This window comes from Pinus tabuliformis, chromosome 9, assembly GCF_031772625.1.
Source record: "Pinus tabuliformis cultivar Carrire ecotype Pingquan chromosome 9, CPIR1, whole genome shotgun sequence".
Taxonomy (NCBI): domain Eukaryota; kingdom Viridiplantae; phylum Streptophyta; class Pinopsida; order Pinales; family Pinaceae; genus Pinus; species Pinus tabuliformis.
Genome location: NC_142307.1, coordinates 811,169,749 through 811,191,728, shown reverse-complemented (window position 1 = coordinate 811,191,728; position 21,980 = coordinate 811,169,749). Strand labels below are relative to the sequence as shown.

Here is a 21,980-nt window from a genome sequence, read left to right as displayed (position 1 = left end):
TATTATTCTCTCTCTCTCTCACTCTTGGACACTTTGAATTTTCTTGGAGCACTCTAGCTTTCAAGCAAGGAGGGTAAAGAAGGAAAATGGAAAGGAAGAAAGAGAAGATCAAACAACTTCAACAAAAATACTTGTAGGTAACATATTGCATGTGTGATTTCCTAGATAGTTTTGACATGCATGGCTTTGCATGTTAGTGTATGGTTCTCTTGTTGTTGATGACATGGTTTTTTTAGGTTATGATAGTGGTTTTCAACCTAGCCTTGCCTTTTTCTAGATGCCATGGTGTGTTGGGATGTTGATCTCGGTTTTGGGCTTTGGAATTGCCAAATGGATTTAAAAATTTGGGCTAGAGGTGGTCTCAAGTTTCATTCCTATTAGGTTCCTATAATAATAAGATTCATAATATTGAATTGACTACGGTCAGTATTGTAATATTATACATACCTTTGCTTTCTACAAATGCTTTCTATATTAGAATTAAAGGATGTAAAGAGGGTATGCCCTAAAAGAATAATCAAAGGACAACAAAAAGAAACAAAAGGACAAAAAGAATAGAAAAATATTAATAAATGAAAATGTATGAACCACAAATACAAAAACAGACCAAAAAAGTGTGCAAGTCTAAATGCCACTACTATGTTACTTCTTCTACAGTTAATGGTTATGTGCAGCTTGTCACACATGCCACAACCCATGGTAGTCAAACTGCTTAATCTTGACTATGTCATGTTTTGAATTTTATGTTTATAGTTAGAGAATAAAATCTAACCAAATATCTTAATCTTGGCAGATCAGTAGATAGGTAGAGAAATAAAAGGATCTCATCAGTTCAATCTGAGCCCTTGGAAGGTATAAGGTTAGAAATATATAGTTTGTTTTATAAAAGAAAATGAAAGAAAAGGGTATGCTAGCCTAAATGCACCCAAATAAGTATAAAGAAGAATAAAATGTTAGGGTAGGTAATGGGTAAGTAGAAGAAAGGTTGCTAAAGTATAAAGTTGATTGGATCAAAACACATTCATCATGCTTAAACATATGTGCTAATATGTATGATCAATTATGAAGGCAAAAGCAAAGTTTTACAAGTTAATTTAATTAACTCACCCTCAGTCATATTTTCCCCTATACTTACTAATTTCCTATCCACAAGCATGTTCTAGTACTTTTAATCCTTCAAGTCAAAGAGGCTTAGAGCATTTCTTTGATTTTTGGTTGGACTGGACCCTCGACTTAATGACTTATGGACATCAAGTGTTAGAATCCCCTTTATAAAAGTCATCTCCCTTTGTTTCCTTCATAAAACTCTTTTTCCTAAGGTTAAACTCTATTAGCCTATGAAAAGTGAGAAATACCATGTTAAATCCCATTTCATTCAAAAACCCACAAAATCTTTTATCCTAAGTTAAGTGTATGTAAAGGAAATGTACAAATATTGCATTACACTTAATTCTATTTTCATCTCTCCTCATTTCATGTCATATTAATTGCTAATTTAATTATATAGCTCCCATAATCCCCTGTTTCTCCTATATAAATAAATCCCTATGTATTTTACCCACCCATAGTTTAACTATAAACTATAGTTTTATTCTATTCCCCCTGAGAAAACCCACTTAACCCATAAATTCTTCATGAAGTTAAGCCCCTGGCACCCCCCCAACCCTCTGTCCATTTCCTCCACTCTAGTCTTCCACTCAACTACCGTCTAATCATATGTGCCCAAATCAAACAGTGCATAGCCATGTCGAGCTCACTCGATGCCTGACCTTTACCCAAAGTTAAACCTTGTCATTAAACCCTGATTGATCGATAAAACTTGTGATTAAAGTCTTAATTAATCACAAACTGTTGAAGATTAAAGTCCTGCCCCCCATGACACCTCAGTTCATTTTATCCATGCATCTCCCTCGCTCAACTCTCATCCAATCACCATCCCCCTCATCTGATGGTCCATTGCCATATCGGCTGTGCCCGATGGTCGATCGTTACTCGCCCGATAAAGTGGTTTTCCCCTGAGCCCCAAATGCTATGTGTTAGGAACGGAGGTAGATTAGGTGACCCCTCCTCAATACTGCCTTCGCCACAAAAGTAGTGTGATGGCCTAGGAAACCACCTACCCGCTCAACCCTAGTAACCACTCACTATTCATAAGACAAAAATTCTACCCCAATTCACCCATTATCCATTAAGACCCTGAAAACTCTCATTTTTGTGCCTTTTGCTTAGTTACACAATGAAACCTATCAAACCCTTATGGCTCCACCCTGAGCCTTTGAGAATTTGAGACATGACTTCACCATGGATTCCCTCCCAAACACCTTTCAGACTCTATCCACAGTTCTTCCTAGTTTTAGTACGGTCTCTGGTCACCTCCTCGCAGACCTGTGTTTTATTGACAAATTGTTGTATTTTGCAAGAAATTAATAGAAGACCAGACCTTCGATAAGTAGTTTTTATACTAGTCACAAAACTTGTTTACTCCAAGACTCGAAAGGAAATCTATTAAAAAACCTTCATTCAGAAGAAGAAAACAGTTATACACAGAACAAAAAAAGAAATCATTCACACAAAGACATTGACTGTTAAAACAAAGGAACCAGACAGAGCATACCGTTAAAAGAAAAATAGATCAAAACTATAAAAAGTTGATTAATGTCCATTACCATATGCTGATACATATAAAAAACTAAATAATTTATTGTTGAAATACACAGTAAAATGTTAAAATGTACAGTAAAAGTAAAAACACAGTAAGGATATTGACAGGTCATTAAAGTCAAAGAGTATCAATGTCAAAGTGTATGAGAGGAAAGCCAAAAGTGAATGAAACTTATAGCGTGAAAGTTCAAACAACAAAGAGCATAAAGGGCTAAAACCAAACCAGAAAGGCCAGCAGTACCAAAATACAAGAGACAACAACAAATAGTTCAATAGTTGTCTCTATCTTCTTGCCAGAAGATATTTTTATTTCCTAGATTAAATCTCAAGTTAGTTTGAGATATTTTGTAATAAAACTTTTCTATAAATAATTCACAATTCGAAGTATGTAGTGTGGATTCTTAGACATTTCTATAGAACTTTGATCAAGAAGACTTCAAAGCTATTATATGATCGGTTGAGCCAACAAGTTGGATTGATGAATAAAGACTAGATATTTCAAAAGATTAATGTGTTGAGAGAAGTGCAGATAAGTATTTTCTCATGTTGTTGTTATATTTCTTAAATTTTTTCCACAATCTTTAATGTATTTCTGAAACTGAATGCTATAACTGGAATAATATCTCAGAATATCACTACAATAAAACCAGCGATTTGCGCCAGATTTTAGTGCATTTTTTTTGTAATTGTGATGAGCAACCTGGCGCTAAATCTGGCTCTATTGTACAATTTTTAAAGCGTCCTTTTTTGCACCTGATTTTGCATCCTTTTTCACGCTAGATTTTGCATCATTTTTTACACCAAACTATGCATCATTTTTTGCGTCAAATTTTGAACCAAGATTTGCATCTTATTTTATGACAGGTTTTGCTTCTAGTTTTGTGTCATTTTTTGCATCTATTTTTCATTCTCTTTTGCTTCCTATTTTGTGTCATTCTTTGCTTCCATTTTTGCACCATCATTTGCATCAAGTTTACACTATATTTTGAATCCAATTTAACGTCTTTTTATGCATCCATTTTGTGTCAGTTTTTGCATCTAGTCTTACGCGAGGTTTTGTATCTAGTCTTACACTAGTTTTTGCTTCTATTTTTGCACCAGCTTTGGTGCCCATCTTTGCACCATGTTTTGAATTTGATTTAGCACCAAATTTTGCATCCATTTTTGTGCCCATTTTTGCATCTTTTTTTGGACCATTTTTTACATCCACATTTACGTTTGATTTGTCTCCATTTTTCCCATCTCATTTTGCACCATATTTTTCGTCATTTGTTTCATCTAATTTTGCATCATTTTTAACACCATCTCTTGCATCTAATGTTACATCATTTTGAGCATCCAAATTTGCATTTATATTTGCATCTTATGTTGAGTCATGTGTTGTGTCCACCTTTGCATCTTATTTTGTGCCTAATGGTACATTCAATTTAGAGCCATTTTTTACGTCTACTTTAGTATTTGTTTTTGCACCAAGTTTTGCATCCAATTTTAAGCTATTTTATGCCCCTTTTTGCACCATTTTTTTGTGTCTACTTGTGTCCAGTGTTGCACCATTATTTACACCGACTTTTTCATCCAATTTTGCATTTTTTTGGTGTCTAGTTTTACATCATTTTCACCATCCAAATTTGCATCTTTTTTTGCCTCATTTTGTGTCCACATTTGCATATAATTTTGTGTCTGAGTTCGAGCCTAAATTTGCATGTGATTAGGAATCATTTTTTACATCCTATATGGCATCCTTGGTTTCACCTTTTTTCAGCCCCATTTTGCATCTTGTTTTATGTCTTTTCTTACATCTTTTTTTTTTCCCTTTTTGCACCCAAGTTTGCATCCCAAATTTACACCATTATTTGCATCAGCATTTGGCATATTAATTTGTAACGTTTTTTGCTTCTTTTTAACGCTCAACTTTGCATCTTATTTTACATCTAGTTGTTGTCTTTTTTTGCATCTAATTTGGTGCCCATTTATGTGTCCTTGTTTTTGCCCAATTTGATATCCTTTTGTATGCCATGTTTTGTTCCCTTCTTTGTGTCAACTATTGCACAATTTTTCACTTCTAATTTAAAACACTTTGTATGTCAATTATTTGCATTTTGTATTAATTCCTAGTTTAACATCCAATTTTACTTTCAATTTTGCATCCATGGTTACATCCGCATTTGACTTCTTATATAGAGTATATTTTTCTTTACATATATGACCCCCTTTATAGATTCATAGTGAAATATATGATAGTTTCTAAATATCATTAAAGCAAATATCACAATTCAAAATCATTTGTAAAGAAATTTAAGAGAAATTGACAACATCCATCCAAAAAAATAACAATGTGTCATTAACAATTTTCAAAACATGTATAAAATAGCAACATAATACTAATAAAATCAGTATTATTTTTAGTCAAAACAAGTAAAATTCAAATATGATTAACAAATCAAAATATTTCATGAATATCATTATTCTACGATAAATTAACAACATACGTAAATCAAACTCATTGTATGATTACAAAATCAAAATGTCTCATTGATATAGGGTAAATTCACAACACCCATCTAAACATAACAATGTCATTCTACACAAAAAATTCTTCATAAAAAACAATGCATGTGCATGCCTAGCTACCACCACCAAGATCATCCTCATGATCATCTTGACCATCCTCATTACTCTGATCCACATCATCACCAACACCGCAACTATCATCATCATCTCCTCCTTCACCACCATCATCCTCATCCTCATCCTCATCATCTCCTGATATATGTTGAACATAATTTGGATCATCGTCTTGGCAATCATTACCTATAGCATTCTGACAAAAAAAATCAATATTACATGTTAGTATTAATTACATAACACAACGCATGTTTTTGTTATACAATGTTAACCATAAAATGAGGTAAGATATAATATCTAATAGTACTAAAAAATAAAATGAAAATATGGTTTAAAAGTATATTGGAAATCCAACTAAGATTACATACCATAGAGTCCATCCAAACAACAAATTCAACCCATCTCTTTTGCTGCAGCACCTCCTTTTCCAAATGATTTGGAGGTCTTCCATATTTTAGTTCCTATCAATCAGTAAATAGGGAGAAATTAGATAACAATGACTTTCTTCTAGTACAAAATTTATTAAAAAAATATGACATGTTTAATATACTTACAAAGGTTGTTATCAGTGCTTTTAAACCTTTCTGGCCACTACGATGAGTGACTTTTGTCTTGGTTAACCTCGCCTTGGATGCCTTGTCCTTAAACATAAACCAATTCAATTTATTTTCACACAAATACATGTCTAAGATACGTATAAGTATTAATACATTCTAAATAATGTTTAATGAAAAATTCAATACCTGAATGCTCTCATTGCCGGCTTTTCTTTGTGCATCCAACTTCTCATATGATTTTACAAGTTCTTTCCATACTTTAAAACGTATGTCAATAGGTCTTTGTTTCAGTCTTTGATCTTGAGGCATTTTTTTAATTTTTCTTGTTTGGTTAAAAATTTTGGTTAAAAAAAAACCGAACAAGTAATTCACATCAATGGAATGGGGACTCTATGGATATGTGTAAAAAAATGGCTATAAAGAAAACATCCAAAAAACATATGAGCTCTCCCTTTGATGGTCACTTGGGGCATATGGCTGGAAAGGAACAACTCCATTTTCGAAAATCAAGGACAATCCTTTCTCAAAGTCCTTCCTAATATTTGCTCCAAATGTCTTAAAATGAAAAACAAAATTCAAACATCATCCTTAAACATCTCCCTTAAATATAACGTTGGACCATAAATTCTTCACTTTTATTGTTATCGGCTCTGGAATGATTTTTCTATATGCAATTATGTGCACTAATGAAAAAACATTGAGTTTCATTTTTCATAATCAAAAACAATGAAAAAAGAATCACACGTAACTAGCATCATTTTGGAAATTTTATATTTATTAAAAATCTTTAACATGTTTTCCTCCCATATCTCATAAAAAGGTGTGAAATTTTTTATATACTCTCCAATAAGCCTAAGGATCACATACCTTTTAAAACTTTGCATTACCATTATATGTTTCTCCTTGAAGATATATAATATGTTTCTTATTTAACATATATATTATGTTTCGCATTTCTTAATGTTTGACAAAATACTAAAGTTGAAAAGAATATAAAATCTCACTTTTTAGAATATTTTCAAGCCTACAAGCCTAGTGATGATTATGGTAGAGATGATTATGGTGACTACAAGCCTAGTGACTCTTGTCATGGTTCTTATATGGGCAAAAAATATATTCCTTGCGATTGGATTTCCTGTTCTATTTGGATCAACTGAGCTAATTTATTTTTCATCAATTTTGATGAAAGTGGGGGAAAATGGTTGGATAAATGGTTTTTGCCACCTGCTTCCTTCTTGTGATGTACATTTGGAACTATGGAAGTGTTCTGAATTATAAGGAGTTGTATATCTTGTTGGTCACGGAGATGTCAAGGCTAGAAAGGATTCATGGTTTCCTAAGAAACTGGTTATAATCTACTTCTATGCTTTCATGAGGGCAAACTGCAGGGCAGGCCCTGCAAGCCTCAATGTACCTCACACCAATCTCTTGCAAGTTAGCATGACATATACTGTCTAACTTGAAGGTTTCCATGAATGAAACATGTTGAATGTTTTTCAAGGACCAAGTCACAACATCAATATGGTGATGGATAACAAAGATTTCCTTGAAGGTGGCAGAGATGAAGTGGATTTTAATGTGAAGTTAATAATCATAAGTTTTGTTGTCGACCAAGATCTTCATTACTTAGTCCTTGATTTTGTTTGATAGAGAATAATAGCCATTCCTACGATTAATCACTGATATTTATGAACAAAGACACCATTCTTTTTTCAATGAAGATGATAGGTGGTATTCTATATGCATGGTTAAGCCTAAGATAAGCCATGTTTTCTACATAAGAAAGTTATATTAAGTTATATCCATGAAAATGAAAGGAAGATGACATTGCATGCTTCCTCGTATAGCTAACCATCGCTCAATAACGTTGGATGCTTCTCCACCTCATTCATTACATCATTGCTTAAGAACCTTGGATGCTTCTCCATTTTTTTGACATCATGTATTGATTATTTTGTTGTTGGAGGTTTTACACTAAGTTTTTCAACATCGAGCTTACTAGGGCTTGCACCACCGGGGTTATTAGTAAGAATCTCATGAGGTTTGCATAGCCATGATTATTAGAATCAAAATAGTAGGATTTGCACTAAAAAACAGTTCATAGAGCTTTCCTGCTGGGGAGAAAATCACAAGTTCAACTTCTGCAGTGCAGAGCACCGAGAGCTTGTAAGCTTTCTTCAGCAATCCACCTACGTTTGGAAAATGTAGCCTGCCTGCTGGCGATGTTCTCAATCCTCTTCCTCTGCATCTTTCCCCTCACTATTCTTGTATGTCCTCTTTCGTTTTTCCCTCCAAACAAACCCTCTCAAATTGAGAAAGCAGAACAACTCACTCGATGAGAATCCGAATCCAATTATCGCTTCTAACAATAACCCAATACGATACCAGAAGTGATTACACAAAACCTCATTGACTCTTCATTTGTTTGGAAAAGAGCCAAGCATATACTTCTGACGAGGGTTTCTGTCTCAAGTCTGGCTCGCAGGACGTCGCTTAGTCAATTGCGAGAAAAGTTTTCCACCTGCCTGTCACATACGTTTGTCACACTATATATTAAAATCAGGGACAATCCTTTCTCGAAGTGGACAATCCATTTGAATGCATTGATCAATGCTTTGTGCAATGCTGGTAGAGTGGACCATGCAAGGAACTATCTAATGCAGATGAAAAAATTTAAATCCTGATATAGTTTGCTATAGGACATTCATTGGAGGCCTATGCAAGTTGGGTATGGTGGATGAGGCAGTGAATCAACTGGCGATAATGATTAGAAAGGGTCTCTCACCCACATATGCTCTGTACTATTCACTCATCAAAGCTTGCTGCAAATCAAAGAAAGTTCAAGCCGCTGCCCAGATACTGAACAAAATGCTTAGGGAACGTGTTGTTCCAAGTCATGCAAGTTTTATCTATGGCATGCATCATCTTGGGAAGGTAGGAAAAAAAATTGAGGCATAAAAAGTTCTTGAAGAAGTGATAGATTGTAAATCCTCTGTACATGTTAAAGTATACACAGAATTAATGTCTGCTCTATTTCAGACCAGTGAAGTGGAAAAATCATTACAATTAGAAGGCAAAATAATTAGAAGAGGTTGTGAAACTAACTTTTTGACTCTGTAAAATAGTGTTTCTCTAAGGGAAAATTTGATGAGGTATCCAAGATTTTAGAAGGCATAAACCAAAGATATCCGGTACAAGGTATTACATTATGAAAAAATTGAAATGGTCAGATTTATTGTTTTTCCAAGGAGACCACTCTTGCTTGAAGGAATGGAGAGGGCTCTGCTCGTAAGAAAGTACTGAACCAAGACCATTGTCAAAAAATGTTGAACCAAGAGTATTGTTAAAAAGCAATGTTGCTTAGTTGCATGAAAATTTAATTGTCCAAAATTTAATTTTGGACTCTTTGCTGGCAAAATTTCATATAAAGGTATGCCCTTTTGCCTTATAACATGATGATTTTAATGAAAATGGAGGAAGGGAATCAACTTCAGAGAATCAAATGAAGTTAAAAAATATTAGATTATCAATTATAATCCATAGGAAGGGAGGAAAATAAAGGGTATGGTTGTGCTTAGCCTAAAACGTTTTCCTCTCATTTGAGAACTTTTCAAAATCTCAACTTTAATTATGAATCTATAAACACAACTCTAAGTTTACATCTCAATTTACAGGTAAAGATTCGGTTTAAATAAAATATAAAAATAAGAATAAGCAAATCCAGAACTAAGAATTTGAAGCATTATTATTGTGGCAGAGCAAGGCAACTAAAATTTGAGTGTGTGGGAACAAAGTGGGATCTAGAACATGGAAAACTCACCAAAAAAAACAACAAATATTGTGGAAAGCGGAAAAGAGGAAAAAGAGCATCATTCCTTTGTTAATTCTCATACAGAATACAAATTAGATGCATGGTGTGAAGGAAAATGAAATTTACAGGTTTGTGGTTGAAATTTATTTGTGTATCTATACGTGTGGCCCAAATCATTTGTAGGTATCATACTTGTAATTATGGGTAAGGCCATATTTAATTTGATTTATTTGAAACTAGGTTTGTGGTTAATTCCAACCTAGGAAAACTTGATATATAGGTTCAATAACCTTCTTGTGTTGTATGCCCTCATTGTGTAGGCTCAATAACCATCTTGCTATGTGTGCCTTTGTTATGTGGGCCAATAACCCCTCTTGAGAGGATGCCTCATTCGAGTTCAACACAGTGAACATAATTGCTTGTGAGGGAGAAGAAAGGATTGAGAGGTATGAAGTTACAGGAAAATGGAGAGCTAGAGTGACATGGCAGGATTTAGTGTATATCATCTCAGTGCTAATGTTAAGGACACGGTTAAATCTTTGCTCTGTTAATCATATTGAAATAGCTATAAGACTAAGGAAGAAGGAGGAGCTATGTATTTACTATTTTGGATGGTTGGACAAAATTCTCATTGCAACATCTGCTTGGCATTGAGAGGAAACGACTATAAGAATGTTCTTGCACAAGAATTTGTTATAATTTATCAATACCATTGTTGAAATTGCATGTGACTTTCATGTGTGTCAGGGAAGAGTTCAGAAACCTGACACAATAACTTATTATAGGGGTAAAAGATGAAACTAATTTAAGGAAACAATGTTTTTTACCTGTCCTGTTCAACCAGGGATAAGATAGTTATTCATTTGTATTTTGCTTCCTTATCCAGGTAGACAGGAAAATGCTAAGGCTTGCTAAAATCAATGATATGCCTGCCTACACAGTGGGTAATTGGATAGAGATAGTTACTATTTAACTTTCAGGAACTTATACTTCACTAGCTAAAAAGTTTTGGATTTCTTTTCTTATGACCTTGAGTACAAAGTCTCATAATCAACTAGAAGAAAAATCAAGTCTATCTTTCAATTGCTTGAACCAGGACTATATCATGGATATTGCAGCAATAAAAGAAATAATTCCAGTCTATAGAAAGGTAGCATAGTAATAACATACTTGAGTTTTCGGGGTGCTTCAAACAATCTCGTCCTAAAGATAGGATTCCAGGTTGTTTGCAGATTTGAATTGGTGAGGTTGGCTCTAATTTTGGAACTTTGTTGGCTCTGCTGCAGGTATCATTTTGCCCCAAATCTTCTCCAAGCCTTTTTCATGGACTCACTAAAGGACTTTCATTTTCTGCATCCTTCATATGAGTAAACCTTCGACCCAGCACTGGTTTTCAATACAAACTTTCAAAGAGAGAAACTGGCAGTTTGGAGCAGGTTACAAGACCTCTTTCTATAATGAACAGAGATGACCCCGGAATGTGGCAAAAGTTCTCCCCTTCAGCCGGTGCTAAAGAAAACAAAGAGCTTCTCTCTGAAATCTCTAACGGCGTGCTTGGATGGCCTAATCTGACCAAAACTACAAAAATGTACCATGAGTTTTCCTCTACGTTGTTATATTGTGAAGGATAATGTTTCCCTCAATTACTAACCGTTCCAATAGCCCCTGCTTCCTGATCCATTATTTTTGACTTCTCCAGACACTAAAGAGCATTAACGATTCTATTCCATTACACAAAGATGAGCTGGAAGGGAAAACCCTTCGGAGCACAGTATTTCATGTTGAGGTATCAAATTCTTCGTTCCATGGAAATAGAAACCGCATGAAGATATCTACGAACCACTTGAACATCAAAAATGTTCAGTCTCAAAACTCTGAAGTAAATTTGTAAAGAATGTAGCATTAGCTTTCTTGGCTTAGTGAAATCCCTAATTTTCTATCCTATTTGCCTGTCTTAAAAATCTCACGAAAACCTGTAAAGATTGTGCCATTGTGTATGCTTAGCCTCTAAAAGTCCTAGCTTTCTATCTTCTTCTGTGTAATTTGAATATAACACCATCAAATACTAGAATTATCAATTCCCATTCTCCAAAACTTTTAAATGTGCGGAACTGAGACAGAAATCATTCAATCAAACCACTCGAAATGCATCTGAATGCTGATCCATTAACTTAAAGAACTTCTTCCCAAACTCTGCCATTTTTTAAACAAAATTTTGAGCACAACCTTGTCTAGTCCATTTATAGAGAGCGTTAGTTTATGAGATCTTATCTGTAAGCCAAAATAGAGTCAAAATTTTCCATTGAAAGCTCAGAATAACTGAACCACAAATAACCCTTGTGAAATTTGCTGCTTAAAACATTGTTTTGGGCACGACCTCTTTCTTCAGATTTATTTTAGATAATACGGTAGCTTATTTAATGAAATATTTCCAAAAAGTTGAAATATGGAAAATTTTTCCAATCAAGAACTCTAAATAATTTCATTAGGACAAGGCGTAGAGGATTCATGACGGCGACAAGAAAATAATGGCGCTTTGCAATTTTAGCACACTCTTGCAGAAAAATACCTTTTCTGAAATCGTTTTGACCACGAAGAAACGCAGATGAACTATTGGAAGTCGTGCAAAGAGAGATCTGGTGGCTCGTGGATCGATTCTGGGGCAATGTTTATGCGATTGCAAACCATGATTGTTCATATGCGAGCTACTGAGCTCGTTGAGAGGGATACGCGCAATGGTGCCAAACTACCAAGAGGATTTGAATTTAAAGGCGGGATAGAATATCTACCGTCCGATCATGTCATCGACGGCCATATATTTGTGTTTCAGTAAAACGGATTTTCAAAGAATTTGAAATATTATACATTTTATAGATTCAATTTGAAATATTATACATTCTATTATTTAAGCTGAATAATAGTTTTACTTTGGAAAAATAATTGGGCACATCAAATAAAATATTGATGCGACGGACATAGAACTCCGAAAAAATAATGCACCCTTCTCTAGCTGATGTGTCAATGCTTTCTTTGAAGTGGAACTTAAAGAGTTAAGTAATTATTCATTATTAAATTGGGATTTTATATAAATTAATTGATTATTTATTAATGTTAATTTCATTTTATAATTTTATAGTAATTTTTAATAGATTTTTGTTAAAGATAATTATTTGAGCTATTATTGTATCAAGATTTTTGTTGTGTCTTTTATTATTATATTTTAATCCACTTTAAACATGCTCAAAATATGTTTTCATCTTCATTTGTGGAGATTATCTACTTGCATATTCAAAACGTTTTGATGTAGTTTTTGCCTTGAAAAATGATTATTGTGATTGTAATGGTGAGAAATTATTCTATAAACAGTGTTAAGTGTTATTTCGAATAAATGAGAAATTATTTTTGAATATATAAGACTAATCTTTGAGAAAATAGATATATATTCCCCAATTATCACATAAACAAGGGGTTAATCTTGCATTTAGTGCTTTATCTCTGTAGAGTTTCGCTAAACAAAGGGAATACCTCCTCCTGCGTGACTTCGATTGTCCCTCCCTCTTACAGGATTGCAAAGCATTAAGAATTGAATCTTCTTTATTTTAAAGATGTAGTCTTGTCGAATATACCAAAAACATAGTAGGATTCTTTCATTATTGACAAAATCAAGCACATGTGCAAGGGAAGTATTCATCTATGGATGGTTAACAAGTTCATTAATAACTACAAGAAAACGCTTCAAACTATGTATTTAATGATCTCTAGTCATCATCTAAAGTGTTCAAGAATCAAATCAATTCCAACCTAAGTTCTAAGTATATGGTAAACCTCTACTGTAGAGGTTCTATTATTGTAAAATTTCACAACTATGGAAGTTGTGGCAAGGTCTCAAAGGAGGGACTTTCTTTTTGGGGCAAAACTAACCTTTTTTCAAAAGATAGTTTCTATAATTGAATCCATATTCAATATCCATTTCTTCAACCCCACTCTACCGGATTTGAATATTGAATCCCCCATACTTATTTTGGGATGAGATGATCTTTCAAAAGCCAACATAAATATATTGGGGACTTACAACAATATACAAACTAAGCAAGGAAGGGTATACACACATGTGTTAGAATTTGAATTGAAGTTGACTTGAGCAAAGGTATAACAATGCACATTTAATTAAATATTGGTGATTTTAACAACCACGTCCATTAGATTAAAATAATGATACTTTATGTCTATCTATATGCAAAGACAAAATACTTGAAAGGCACCTTCCCAACAACAAAGGTCATTATAAGAAAAATGGAAAAATAACAAGTTGATGGGTGGTATGATTGAATGAATAATCAAAGGGCAAGAAAGAAGAGACATCCAAGTTTAGTCCTAATAAAAGATTTTATGGCCCCTTCCAAGGAGTGTGTTATTAAGAGGGACACAAACATGATCATGGAGTCTGTGCTAAAGTCTTATGGGAGAAATAGGAAGCATGTGAATGAGATATTATGGATTTCAAAAGAGAAATCATGTTATTCAATCCAATAGAAGCAAGGGGATTGGTGCTACTTGAGACTCCATAAGCTCTAAATCAATTGGTGAAAGCAAGAAGTCTAAAAGATAAATGCAAAGAAAAACGCTACTTTTTCAATAGAAAATGGGGAATAAAAGTATCACCCAAGGATAATGACCATCGCATCAAGTGCTCAATCATAAGGGAGGAGCAATAATTTGACAATCACACGTCCTTGATTTCTGTTGATTTAACTCTGAACACTCACGTAATATTCTATTGCTTGGCGAATTAAACACCACTGCATGGAATGGACGAGGATTGAGTCGAACCCTGGATGAAGCCCACTTCATTCTCATCTAAACACAAAACTATATATACGTCAAAGCTATTACAATAGATTCTGACTGTCAACACCTCGAGGTTCTGTTTATATGTGGCTACCTTTTATGGTTACTATTGAATGTGTGATTGGCAATAGTAATGGCAACTTAGGGCTGCCAAATTTCCTTCGATTCCCTCACTACATCCTAATGCAAATAGTTGTTCAATGCCTTGGTTGTATTTCAAAACTGGTAGGGAGCGTCTTCTTTGATATTTCTCGATGGTTTTAATTCCACTACAATCACAACTTTCATTTACATAAACTTCTTGTTTTCGCACGAGCGACGATTGTTCCAAGGTGAAATGTCACTTGGATGGTTTCTATGTTGTTGACCCATTATAACTAACTAACGGATATGCCCATTACAATTTTATACCACCCCATTATCAATATCAATTATGCATGGGAACCAATTAAAGCAACTTTTCACATTAATTTTATATGAGCATGAGAACATGTGTTAACAAGCAGCCCATAAAGCCTCATTTTGAATGCCATAGTCACTTAGAAGGAATTCCTCTTGTAGTAGCATCCTCCCTACTAAACTTTGCTAGTGCGAACATTAGAACCACCATTACAACAAGATATCTTTCTAGTGTTGACAACACCATTATAGTAAGATACCTCAAGAGAGACAGAAAATTTAAAAGGTATGATAGTAATACATATCCAGAAGATGGTATTGAAACTAGTAATTGTTCACGAATCCATAAGATTGTAAGGTCATTCTCATTATCATAATCATTGTCATCATCATCACCATCATCCTTGTCATTGTTATTGCCATCATTACATTATCATCATAATCACCATTCATGCCATCATCATCATCATTATGGACATTGTTTGCAATTGTTCATAATTGTAGATGTTGTAAGAAATATCATCAACCCAAAAAATGTGATCAGTGCTAGAAAAGGGTTGTTTAGGACACATTGATATACGTAAGAGAAATAACAACTCTATTTTTGACATATGATCGATGATGATGATCATCACCACCATTATCATCGTCATTATCATTTTTATCATCCCCATCATCATCATTAATGTAATTTCTATCGACATTGTTGTAATCATGCATCATCATCATTCATGCCATTATTGTTTTTGATGATGACCTAGATGAAAATGATGATCATGACACCAAAGATAATGCTTATGATTATGACAATGACAACATCTAAAATTGGGAAGATTCGCCAACATCATTAGCATTGTCATCATCATAATCATTGCCATCATCATCATTGTCATTGTAACCACTATCGTCTTTATCATCATAATCACAATTCATGTCATCGCCATCATCTTCATTTTCATAATTGTCAATATTATTGACATTGTCATCAATTGTTCATAATTGTCAATGCCATAAGGAATATCATCAATGCAGAAAATATGATGAGTGTTGGAAAAGGGATGCAAAAGCGAACATAGAAATGGGGGCAACAATAGAAGTAAAATTGGATGAAAAGTGGATACAACATAAGTAGATGCACAACAACATGAAAAACCTGACACAAAAGTGGATGCAAAAGTAGATGCAGTTGTCAATGCAAACTTGGATGCAAACATGAAGGCAAAAGTGGAAGCAAACATGGGTCCAATGGTAGGTGTAAAACTTGGCACAAATTGTGGTGAAACAAATGTGGATGCAACAACGGAAACAAAAGTATATGCAAAAATGGATGAAACAAAAGTCGATGCAATAGGGGATGCAAACGTGGAAGAAAATGTGGTTGCAATGGTAGGCACAAGATATGGTGCAACAAAAGTGGATGTAACAATAGACAAAAAATATGCAAAATAAGATGCAAAAATGGATGTAAAAGTGGAAGCAAACATTGATGCAACAGGCAAAACAAAATTGGATGCAAAAATGGATATAATGTAAGTAGATGCAAAAGTAGATACAAAACGAGATGCAAAACCCAATGCATGAACCTGACATAAAAGTGGATGCAAAAATAGATGCAATATTTGATGCAAAAGAGGATGTGAACATGGATGCAAAATTGGAAGCAAACGTGGATACAACAGTGAGTGCAAAACATGGTGCAAATTATGGCATAACAAAAGTGGATGTAATGATAGATGCAAAAAAAGAATCAAAGTATGATGCAAATGAAGATGTAAAAAGGGATAGAAAAAGTGAAATTTAAAATGGGTGCAACAGTGGATGCAAAATTGTGTGCAAAAGTGGATGCAATAGAAGTCGATGCAAAAGTAGATGCGAAACGAGACACAAAACCCGATGCAAATCCCGGTCCAAAATTGGATACAAAAAGGGATGCAAAAATAGATGTAGTAGTTGATGAAAACCTAGATGCAAATGAGGATGCAAATGTGGATGCAAAATTATAATCAAAAGTGGGTGCAAAAGGAGGTGCCAAACTAGGCGCTAATTGTGGCACAAAAATATTAGATGCAATAGTGGGTACAATAATAGATGCAAAAGAGGATGTAAATATGGATGCCAAACAAGAGGGAAAAGTGGATGCAACAAAAGTAGATGCAAAATTTTATGCAAAACTAGACACAAAACACGATGTAAAACTTGGCGCAAAAGGGATGCACAAATGGATGAAAAAATGGATGCAAAAAATGATTTAAAAAAGGATGCAAAAAAGGATGCAAAAGTCGATGCAAAAGTTGATGCAAGTGTAGGTGCAAAAAGTGGATGCAAATGAGGATGCAAAAGTATGTCAAACAAAATTAGGTGCCAAACTTGATGCAAAACCTGGAACAAAAACTGGTGTAAAGGATGACACAAAACTTGGCATAAAATTTGGTGCAAAACGTGGTGCAAAACCTATTGCAATACCTGGTGCTAAACTTGGTGTAAGATTTGGTGAAAAACTTGATGCAAATTTTGTGTCAAGTTTTGCACCATATTTGATAAATGGATGCAAATAGCACCAAAAATGGGCTCTAGATGCAAAAAAAGAAGTAAAAAGGGACGCTAATCGCTGGTTTTGTTGTATTGTATGTTAATTACACTCTATTTTAACAGTTATGCTTATAAACGTTTTCAACTGATATCTAAGTTAATGAATTCTTAATTTCTCCTTAGTTTAGGTTGTTTCTTGATAATCTAGATCAAAGGATTCTTAATTTCCCTTTGTTTTTTATTACCCTCTATTCCTCGTTTATATCTTGGTCTAAGAATGCTTAATTTCTCTCTCACCCTGCTTAAAACCATTTCACCCCCTGTCCCAAACACCTACTCTTCTAGCTTGCCCTTTGAACATTCCCTTTAGTGAGTCGATCAAGTTCTGATGCCCTTCTGTTGACTTCATATCCCAATGGTCTAAAAGCCATCATTCTATCCATATGCTTAAAGAATCCCATCACCCAAACTCAAATACAAATCAAAAACCTCAAGAACAATCATAACTAGCCTAAAATTTAAACAAACAAAGTTAAATCATATAGAGAGAGCCCTGTCTGAGTATAGGTTGGCTAGAGCCTATGCTCCAAAAGTGGTTTGTGGTTACCTTGGTGATTTCTTTCTTTAACCTTGAGAAATTACTGAGTGATAACATAGTGGTGACCATACTGGGGAATACTAACATTTTCTTCAGAAATATTTTATTGGTTAAAATCTGATCTATGATGGTGGACAGTGATCAGACGCATAAAGGTTAAAATCATCCACCTTGTGACTCCAAATCAATTTCACAATCAAGACTCCACTGAAGGAATGAACCTCAAAGAACAATATGAAAAGATTAGGCTTTTAACCTGGATTGTTATCCAAGACATTATGTTATTTGTCATTAAGAAATTTTTTCAATGTACATTGTATTTTAGAAAAGATCTTAGATTAATTTTTGATTATTTTCGTTCAAAAATTGTAAATATAAAATCTCCTTACACATTTGAGCAGCATTCTTTGGGAATCTTATGATGATCATTTTCCAATCAAGAAATCTCAAATAATCAAGAATGATCTTACAATCCTTGTACACATTCTTGTACCTTGGAAAGTTCCTGATAGGTATAAGCCACTCATCTTACATCCTATACTCCATGCTTTCCCTAACATTTATTACACGTATATCCCTAGGTTTGATGGAGGAGATGGTAAAATCACTGCCCAAAAACATATTCAAGGTTTTGAGAATTATCTGGGCTTATTTGAGATTGATGAAGATGATGTTAGAATCAAACTTTTTTCTCTCTCTTTGCAAAGTAGAGTAAAGAGTTTGTTGAAGAATTCACCTATTGCAAGCATCTCAAATTTCCAACAGTTTGTCAAATTTTTCCTTAATAGATCAACAACCAAGGTTAATCTTTTTGTGATCATAGAAGAATATAATCAGTTAAAAAGACAGCCAAATGAGACAATACAACAATTTTCGGACAGATTTAATCATGTTTATTATTCAATGCCATCAAATATAAGACCTCCTCCCGAATCATCTCTTTTGCATTATCCAAAAGCATTTGATCCAGAGATAGAATTTCAGCTAAGAGAAAGAAACCCTTCAACACTAGAACAGATGCATAACATTTTAGTAGATGTAGAAGTTAATCTGCAAATTAGAAGAGAAAAGTTTAAAGCAGGAGCGGAGAAGAACAACATTGCAGAGGTAAAACTCAACATTTTGGTAAGAGAAATAGTGGAAAGGATATAGAAGATCACCATGAAAGATATATTTTTTGCTCAAAATCACCATGACACATTTATTTCACAAAAAGAAGAGGTTGATAGGCATGAAAAAATTCCTGCTAATTCCAACTACCATAGATCAGAATATAGATTTATAAAGCAATATGTGGAGAAGAAATCTACTGATCTAATGTGTATGTTTGATGACATTATTTCTTTTAATGATTTGCCTAAATATGATCAGTATGATGATAATTATGTTCTTCAAATCCAAACTAACTTTACAGAACAATCAGAAACTAGTTTGGGAAATAAAGGAATTCGGTTTCAGCATCTTGAAAAAAATGATCATATTATCAATACCAGCTATGAAAGTGAGGAATAAAGTGCAGAAATTTTGGAAATAAGTGAAGCTTCTTTGCCTCTTTCTTTTGCTTCATTTCAGTTCATCAGAGAAAACTTTAAAGAAATAAAAAATCAGTATTCTTTAGGTATTAATATTGACAACAAAGAAGACAATGAAAATATTAATCGGGATTATTCAGTTTCACAAGTGCAGTTATCTAAAGAAAACGATGAGCAGCTTGTAGAAATCTATGAAGTTCCATTGAAACCTATATGCAATAAGTTGCAACAATCCTTCCAAGTTTTTTATGATCCAATAGCTGATATGTTGAATAATGAATGAAAACATAACTTTTCTCGATTAACCGACTATGAGAGTCAAAATCAAGATGATAAAGGTTTCACCAGACGGACATTTCAATTAGTATAAATATCATCACGAAGATTATCTGAAAATCTGCAGGGTGTTAAAGATAAAAATGACATTTCAGTTTCATGGTATGGAGGCCATCCAGAACAATTATATAGTTGCTTAAGTCAGTTGAACAATAGTGTATATATTTTGGAAGATCCTTTTGTACAGTTTTTAGGGTCCATAAAGGAAATCAAATATTTCATTATCTTCTCATTGATTGACAAGGTTATATTGGGTTGTAGAACTTCAGTTTTAATCACAAACAAGCACAACCAGCAAAATCCACCAATGTATATGATTCTTGAATGGTTTCATTGGATGTTTCATTTTACATAACCAGTAGTTGGACAGTTGATTAAAGTAGGTAGGATTTCAGTTTGATTAGATACAGTTTTTCAGCAACAAGTTTATTTTAGATCAGATTTCAGTACAGCATGTGTCAGATTTTAGTTTGCAGAAAAGGGTGTATTTTTAGTTCAAGAGTTTCAATCACAGATATTATACAACAAAGAATATAGATGTTTGGGATTGGACCAATGGATCAAGTTACTAGTCAACAATGTTCTTGACATCTCACAAGGAGATGCCATCCCCATGTGAAGCCACTGTTAGGGTCCTATAATAATAGAATTCATAATTTTGAATTGACTATGGTTAGTATTGTAATATTATACATACCTTTGCTTTATGCAAATGTTTTTTATATTAGAATTAAAAAATGTAAAGAGGGTATGTCTTAAGAAATAATCGAAGGACAAAAAAAAAGAAATAAAAGGACAAAAAGAATAAGAATAGATCAAAAAATGAAAATAGAAGAACCCCAAATACAAAAACAAACCATGAAAGTGTGCAAGTATAAATGCCACTACTATGTTACTTCCTCTACAAATAATGGTTGTGTGTAGCTTGTCACACATGTCACAACCCATGGTAGTTAAACTGCTTAATATTGACTATGTCATGCTTTGAATTTTATGTTTATAGTTAGAGAATAAAATCTGACCAAACAACTTAATCTTGGCAGATCAGTAGATAGGTAAAGAAATAAAAGGAGCTCGTCAGTTTAATCTGAGCCCTTGGAAGATATAAGGTTAGAAGTAGATAGTTTATTTTATAAAAGAAAAGGAAAGAAAAATTTATGTTAGCCTAAATGCACCCAAATAAGTATAAAGAAGAATAAAATGTTTGGGTAGGTAATGGGTAAGTAGAAGAAGGGTTGTTGAAGTATAAATTTGATTGGATCAAAACACATTCATCATGCTTAGACATATGTGATAATATGTATGATCAATTATGAAGGCAAAAGCAAATGTTTACAAGTTAATTTAATTAACTCCCCCTTGGTCATCTTTCCCCTATACTTACTAATTTCCTATCCACAAGCATGTTCTAGTACTTTTAATCCTTCAAGTCAAAGAGGATCAGAGCATTTCTCTGACTTTTGGTAGGACCGAACCCTCGGCTTAATGACTTATGGACATCAAGTGTTAGAATCCCCTTCATAAAAGTCATCTCCCTTCATTTTCCTAATAAAACTCTTTTTCCTAAGGTTAAACTCTATTAGCCTATGAAAGGTGAGAAATACCATGTTAAATCCCATTTCATTCAAAACCCACAAAATATTTTATCCTAAGTTAAGTGTATGTAAAGGAAATGTACAAATATTACATTACACTTAATACTATTTTCATCTCCGCTCATTTCATGTCATAGTAATTTCTAATTTAATTATATAGCTCCCATGATCCCTTGTTTCTTCGTGAAGTTAAGCTAAACCTTCATTAAAACCCATCCGGTCCCCTAACCCCACAATTAACGCTACAATAATCAGAATATGTCATAATTAAAGCCCTTGACCCCCCCCAAACCTCCATCCATTTCCCCCATGCTAGTCTGCCACCCAACTACCATCTGATCATTTGCGCCCAAATCAAATGGCACACAACCATATCGAGCTCACCTGATGCCCGAAATTTACCCGAAGTTAAACCTCATCATTAAACCCCGCCTGACTGATTAAAATCATGATTAAAGTCTTAATTAATCACAAACTGTCGAATATTAA

At 33.8% G+C, this 21,980-nt stretch overlaps 1 protein-coding gene across 1 annotated transcript; it reads right to left on the bottom strand.

Moving 5' to 3' along the window:
- Positions 1–5,223: 5,223 nt before the first annotated feature.
- LOC149151275 (uncharacterized) lies at positions 5,224–6,486 on the bottom strand. The gene is made up of 3 exons (XM_089445818.1): positions 5,841–6,486; positions 5,655–5,747; positions 5,224–5,482 (listed from the first exon to the last, which is right to left on the bottom strand). Exons 1-3 carry the CDS (start codon positions 5,967–5,969, stop codon positions 5,285–5,287), a joined length of 420 nt encoding a protein of 139 aa, XP_089301944.1. The 5' UTR covers positions 5,970–6,486; the 3' UTR covers positions 5,224–5,284.
- Positions 6,487–21,980: the final 15,494 nt, after the last annotated feature.

What these genes read in the sequence shown, in the direction of transcription:
- LOC149151275 (XM_089445818.1), bottom strand. Translation starts at nt 5,969, where the DNA reads ATGTATTTGTGTGAAAATAAATTGAATTGGTTTATGTTTAAGGACAAG. An exon ending in AAGCACTGATAACAACCTTT is followed by an intron (nt 5,748 to 5,840) that starts GTAAGTATATTA and finishes ACTGATTGATAG; the next exon opens with GAACTAAAATATGGAAGACC. An exon ending in TTGTTTGGATGGACTCTATG is followed by an intron (nt 5,483 to 5,654) that starts GTATGTAATCTT and finishes TTTTTTTGTCAG; the next exon opens with AATGCTATAGGTAATGATTG.